This window comes from Diospyros lotus, chromosome 13 (genome assembly GCF_014633365.1).
Source record: "Diospyros lotus cultivar Yz01 chromosome 13, ASM1463336v1, whole genome shotgun sequence".
NCBI classification, from domain to species: domain Eukaryota; kingdom Viridiplantae; phylum Streptophyta; class Magnoliopsida; order Ericales; family Ebenaceae; genus Diospyros; species Diospyros lotus.
The window spans coordinates 10,176,391-10,183,513 of record NC_068350.1 but is presented as its reverse complement, the minus strand read 5'-3'; the positions used below and the strand labels follow the sequence as shown (position 1 = coordinate 10,183,513).

Sequence of the window (7,123 nt, the reverse complement as noted above, 5' to 3'; positions counted from 1 at the left end):
CTCCCCAAACTTAAACGTTTCATTGTCCCAATGGAACAAAGAGAAAGAAAAGGAAGGAGTGTACCCGATCCATAGTGTCAAGGTTGTGATGGTAGATAGATCAACACGTGCTCATTTTGAGGTATTGGAACTTTTGGTAATGGCTTTTCCCTTGCAAGCAGCTAGTGTAGGATAACTCTTTGACTGCATTATCACTTCCGAAAATGTACCTACAATGCACAAGTTTGAACATGAGATAACAACAATAAATAAGAACAACATGAAGTAGACAGAGTCACATGGATGCCCAAACTCCCCCCAAACTTATACCTCACAATCCAAAACTTAAGTTGCAATGTGTAGGTGAACATTGGTTGTGGCATTTTATCAAACACCTAGTATGCATGCAATTAAGATGACCTCAACATTGTTTTTGTAAAAAAATCCTAAAGAATGACACTCTAACCTTAACTCAAAGTAAACAAAAGAAGAGAAAAAACAAATGCAACATGCCAATAAATAAAAGAGATAAGAAATTGGGTTGCCTCCCAATAAGCGCTTGTTTAAAGTCATTAGCTTGACTAGGCCTCCATCTTCAAGGAGGCTTGAATCCTTTTTCCATCAACATTTTGTGGGTGCCATTTAATGGACTTATTCCTTGAATGTTAGCAACTTTCAATCTAATCCCCTTCTTTTGCTCCCTCAACACCCTTACCAACTTTTCCTTTTCATGACTTGGTGGCTTGGCTTTGGAAGAAGAAGAAACATCTAAAGAACACAGTTTGTCTCTTTTGGATGGACAATCTTTTTGCTTCTCTCCCAAAGAGCCCACAACCACGACCTTGTTCTTGGCATCCAAAATTTGTTCCTGCTCATCAAAAGAGTTAGCCATGCAATTTTCTTTAGGGTCATCATATCTCTCTACCAAATCAACAATGTCATCTCTCATTAAGACTTCTTTTTCATTTCCATTAAAATGTTTCCCTTAAATATATTAAACGTAATCGTCTCATCATAAATTCTAAGGCTAAGTGTTCCTTGTTGGACATCAATCAAATCTCTCCCTGTGGTAAGAAAATGTCTCCCTAAAATTAAAGGCATATCATAATCTTCTTCGATGTCCAAAACGATGAAGTTAACAAGAAAAATAAATTTATCTATTTTTACCAAAATATCTTCCACTACTCCCCTCAGATATTTGATACTTCTGTCAGCCAATTGAAGAGAAACCATGGTAGGTGTTGGTTCTTTTAATCCAAGCTTCTTGAAAATAAAGTAAGGCATTAGGTTGATACTAGCACCCAAATCACATAGAGCTCGTTCAAAGAATAAACTATCATGGTCCTCTAGTTTCCTCTTATTTGATAAGATTTATTTCATGAATTAAACATAGCTGGGCATTTGAGACAGAGCTTCAGCAAATGGTATATTGATATGTAGCTTCTTGAATACCTCCAAAAATTTCTCAAATTGCTTATCCAACTTGTGCTTACGCAACCTTTGAGGAAACGAAATAGGTGGAACATAAGGATTGACCAGTGGCAGAGCAACCTTCACTTTTTCAACTATTACTTTGGGCTCATCATCTTGATCAGTTGTCTCCTTAGCTGTACCATTTTCTTTTGCCACACTTGGTTTTTTAACATGGATTTTCAAAAAATGCACCTCACTCCTTGTTGTGATTGCATTCACTTGCTCATTGGGGTTAACTTCTGTATTACTTGGCCACGTGCCCAGTTGCTTTTCTGTTAGGATTTTTGCTAACTGCCCAATTTGATTTTCAATATTCTTAATGGTTGCATTAGTCCATTCGCTTCGTTTTTGAAGCTTGGAAATCGCTTCTTCCAATCCTCCTTTTTCTTCATGTGGTCTCCCTTGTTTTGGTGGATTTTGGATGTTTTGAGTATTACCATAAGAAAAATGAGGATGATTTCTCCAGCCTGGATTGTATGTCTGTGAGAATGGGTTATTTTGCTGCCTTTGGAAATTTTGTTGATGTTGAAAATTCTGAGCATAAGCAGTTTACTCTAGGAATGGTGGATTTATGAGCAGCGGACATTCAGGCGATGGATGAGTTGGTCCACAAGTTGCACATATGGGAAGTGATCCTTGTATCATATTAACATTCGAAGAATACTTCAAGGCTTCCATCAGCTTTGATAGTGCGTCAATCTTGGCCAACATTAACGTGTTAACATCCACTTCATGCATTCCAGCTACTCTTTTATGTGAGTTTTTATTTGGCCACATCACAAAGTACTCACTCATTGTCTCAAAAAGGTCATGAAGCTGCCCAGCTGATTTATTTTGAATGGAACCACCTGTTGTCGAATCCTCTACTGAACAGCTATAAAGAGTTAACCCAACGTAAACATAATGATTTTGGGCTGGTAGTGGAAAACCATGGCTTGGACACTTCCTCAGCAACTCTTCGAACCTTTCCCATGCCTCATGAAAGTTTTCTGATTCGGCTTGTTGGAAGGTTGAAATTTCAATTTTGAGCCTTTTAATCTTAGCTAATGGAAAATATTTTAGCGTGAACTTTAGAATCACATCCATCCATGTAGTGATGCTACCAGGTGGCAATGAGTCCAACCACTCCCGAGCCTTATCTTTTAGAGTATGAGAAAATAATCGCATCTTAAGTGCTTCTTCATTGATCCCTTGATACTCGAAGTTTCCACAATACTCCAGAAAACAAGAGAGATGGTAGTGTGGATTTTTATCATTTCTCCCATAGAAATGAATGTTGTTGGAGAACAAATTAATCACATCTGGCCTCAGTTGGAAGTTGTCGTGCCTATATGAAGGATATATTATGCTGGAACGGTTCTCAACGATCAGCGATATCATGAAATCCCCCACCAAAATATCTCTCTCATTGATCTCAACGACACGCTCCACTTGAATAAGCTGATTTCCATTGTTATCCATAGTGCTCTGTTGTTGTTCCTTTTTTGCTCTCTATTCACGACGTCTTTGATGAAAGGTTTGTTCAATCTCTGGATCAAACTCAATAAGATCAAGACGTCCTGAACACTGGATGCATTATTTCAATCCTAACACAGCAAAAATTGAAATAGTTTAGTGTCAAAAATTAAAGGAAGCAACACAAGTGTTAAAGCTAATCTTAGCTAAAGCAATAATCAAAAGAGCCAATCCCCGGCAACGGCACCAAAAACCTATTCCCGTATTCTTTCCTGCAACTGAATAGAATCGTAACAAGTAATATAATGATGAATATAGTATCGTTCCCACGAGGATTAGCTTTTGATCCTTACTTTAACCACTATTAACTTTAATAAGCCACACACACTAAAACAATTACTCACTGTAGGTATTATATTAATTAAAATTGAATGACTAACTAAAAATGCAAAACAACTCCTTGGATTTTAAAGTGTAGAAATCTAATGCACTAGGGTTCATGAATCCACCGTAGTTTTTCAATTGGTTTAATCTTCCAGTGATTAGGTTTTATAATTCTTGCTTAATTTAAGCTGAAAATCGATGATCCTAAGTTAATCAAAAGCCTCTCTCGATGGTCAATTGAATCTATGTTCACATATGAGATTAATTATCTCTAATTAATCTACAAATACACAAACATGCATTTATCCATAATAATCATCTAAATAAGATTTCACAAAGTATAACGATATCTCTACCTATTATCGAACCTTATGTTGTTTATTACCAAGTGCTAATATATATTGAATCTCTCGAAAGCAATATAAATCACAAACACGTTCTAATGACGACCAAACATCAAAATGGAATTACTGCATAACAAACGATCAACCCGAAAGACAAGAATATGATAAAACTCGAATACTTTTAATTAAACCATCATCAAACTAGGTTTCATCAATCACCCTAGTCACAAGGTACTTAGCCTAACATAGTTTCAACCAATGAAAGAATAATAAAAATAGAGTTCATGATGTTGGAGAGAAAAAAGAACAGAAAAATACAACCAAAACTGAAGTTCTTCAAGAAAATCTCCTTCTTCTTCCTCGATTTGCCTTCTTCTCCCCCTCCAAAAAGCTCCCAAATCTTCTAAGAATCCTTCTTTATATAGTGCTTTTTAGGTTATCAAAGTCGTGCACCTTCAAGGAGTCCATCCCCACTTGATTTGGAATAAAACGGGCTTAAAACGGCATTTTTGTGAAGCTTTGAGCCTTATCGCGGCCTTACCACAGAATGCTTGTCGCGGTAAGGCCGTGAGCCACAGAATAATTTTCCAACCACGGCCTTACCGCAAAATGCTTTCCACGATAAGGCCGTGAGCCACAAAAAATTTCAACAGCCACTACCCTACCATGGTATGCTTTGTGTGATATATAACACCGTGAGCCACAGAAAGGAATTCTTACGATGACCCTACCACGCAATGCTTTGCGTGATAGCACCGTGAGCTGTTTCTCCTTACTTTCCAACACTTCACCAATGACGTCCTCTTTTCGATGCTTTATGACCTCCTCAATCTCAACCCCGAGTGGACCTTTGACCTTGCCTTTAATGCCCAGTTTAGCTCCAAAAATGAGACAACATCATCACTTTTTGCTCCAATTGTCTTCAACACATGCTCCACATCTACATAACCACATGTAGAACCAAATCAAGTAGAAATCATGTTCATTGAATGTATAAGTGCTAAGTTTATAGACCAAAATAAGTGTATAAAAGACACTTATCAAGATGATATATATATGGCAAGTAAAAGTTTCAAAAAAGAATAAAGATGTAATCGACAATTTACAAGGGCTATTAATCTCTAATTTGGCTATGATTGCCTTAAGATCTAGCATGAATTCATTCCAAATCAATACAATTGAGAATTATCAACGTACGTAATTGGATGGACTCGAGGCATGAACAAAGGCAACATATTAGCACTCAACGAAATAAATGGTGCAAGATTTTGGTGGTGAAACGATGAAAAGGTTTCTTAATATAAAAAAGGTTTAGATCTAAAGGGTCAAATGTTGATTAGATCCAAGGAAGAGGCAATGAGTGGATCTAGGGTTTGAGTGGGTTCTTGGAAATAAGCACTTAGAGAGGATTTCTCTCTTAAAGAGAGAAAACGATTATTAACCAAACACAATTGACTTATTTTCAACATTAATAAACTCCTATAAGAATTATTAATAAGCCCAATACCATATTTAATTTTTAAATACTATTTTTACCGGCACTATTTTTACAGCACATCATTTATGCAAACCAATGGGCTATATGCTTTGATAAAAACAAATACAAAAAAGAAAAAATCTAGTGCTACAACAATACATAGTTTTATAGGGACCTAACTAAAAATGATTTTATCTACACATGCAAGTAGACAACTTTGACTCATTTCATTCTTATGACAATATATTAGTCTATCTTTTAGGATTGATGATGGCCGGAGTCGATCACCATCAATTCAATCCAAAGCCGAGTGCGTCCGATAATTATCTTCAACCTTGAGCTTGTCCAAAACTCATTCAATCTGCAAGGGTTGGGGTTGGTCCTCCAATATATTCTCTAACAATCAAGTCAATTTCAATACCAGATATATAACAAAGTAATCATATGTAATAAATGACCAATTTACCTATTGAAATTCATGCTTTTATAAAGGCGTATTGTGAGACAGAGAAAGATCACGATTATATCACATGGATAATCAAATCGCAACCCATATCGAAGTCTAGACAAGTGGAGATTTGGGCCTAAATTGGGGCATATTCGCTTACTATGTTGAGTTTTTTACTTAGGGTGTGTTTGATAGGAGTGAAAAATGAGGGTGTAATTCATTTTCCATCTAAATTCTAGGAAATTCTATCAAATAACTTTTCAATTCCATGGAATTCGAATTCCATCTTAGTTCAAAAAGTGAAGATTTTCCTTGAAATCAAGGAATTGAAATTCCTAATCGTTAGGGTGAGAATTAAAATTCTATGGAATTGGAATTCCACCCTCATTTTTCACTCCTATCAAACGTACCCTTAGGTCAAAACTAGACCTCAACATAGATATCTAAGACACATATAGCTTCCAAAAAAAACTTTCTAGATGAGTACTTTGTAATTTCATGCAGTGCAAAAATTCTCCTCATCAAGGACTGAATGAATTAAAATTTAAGTTTCTTGATGTTTTTTAAGACTCATAATTATTATTGCAATATAAACCACTTCAATAAATTTTTATTTTCAATAAACAAATCTAAAGAGTAAATTGTTATAGTCATATATTAAAAAATGCAATATTTAGATGGACAACCCAGATAGTGTTACGGGCTAATCAGTAATGGCCCAAACGGCCCATGATAGCAAAACGAACACCATCTCTGGACTTCTTTTTTTTTTTTTCCCTTTTGTTTTTTATTTAGTAAGAAAGAGCATTTTTACGCACATTATATTAAAAATTTTGAATTAAAATATAAATAGAAAGAGAGATAGAAGACAAGAACAAGAAAAGGCTAAATCAAAAAGAATAGAAGATTGTTTTGCACTTTTTCAACAGTTGAATTTACACTTACTATTTCTGAAATATAAAAAAAAAAAGAATTTTCACCAACAGATGAAATAGTTTTGATTAATTAAAAAATAATCTTTACATTTTATTCTTACTTCTTATCCACAAGAAAATAAACTTTTAATGTTAGAGTAAATTACCCAAACACCCCTGAGGTATGGCGTAATTACAGAGACACCTATCTAATTTGAAAAATTACAGAAACCTCCACAAACAAATTACAGAGACTCCCATCCGATGAACCACAAATGTTTGTTCATAAATTCTGGTCAAATGTTTAACTTCTAAATCACGTTTTTGAATTAGCTTAAAGGGTGTTCTAAGGGACGTATGCATTTAGATATTGCATAATTGGGATTAGAAATTAAAAAAAAAAAGTCAAAGTGTTACGACAGTGAATTATTTAATCAAATATAAGAAAAGTCATTTATTATTTTATTATATTGATAGATTAAGAAGTAGACACAACATTCGAAGGCTGATTATTATGGATTCTCGTTAATATAGCCTTACCCCAAAAAAAGAAACATTCATAATGATTTTTATTATAAAGATATCATTGTTATATCTTTATAGCTCTATAACAATGAAACATTCATAATGACTCCTATTTAATTACAGC

At 34.8% G+C, this 7,123-nt stretch overlaps 1 protein-coding gene and 1 non-coding gene across 2 annotated transcripts; one reads left to right on the top strand and one right to left on the bottom strand.

Moving 5' to 3' along the window:
- Positions 1 to 1,362: 1,362 nt before the first annotated feature.
- On the bottom strand, positions 1,363 to 2,913 carry LOC127788032 (uncharacterized). The gene is made up of 2 exons (XM_052316152.1): positions 2,117 to 2,913; positions 1,363 to 1,957 (listed from the first exon to the last, which is right to left on the bottom strand). Exons 1-2 carry the CDS (start codon positions 2,911 to 2,913, stop codon positions 1,363 to 1,365), a joined length of 1,392 nt encoding a protein of 463 aa, XP_052172112.1.
- On the top strand, positions 2,378 to 2,484 carry LOC127789373 (small nucleolar RNA R71). The gene has a single exon (XR_008020550.1). It is a non-coding gene; the product is annotated as a small nucleolar RNA R71 (small nucleolar RNA).
- Positions 2,914 to 7,123: the final 4,210 nt, after the last annotated feature.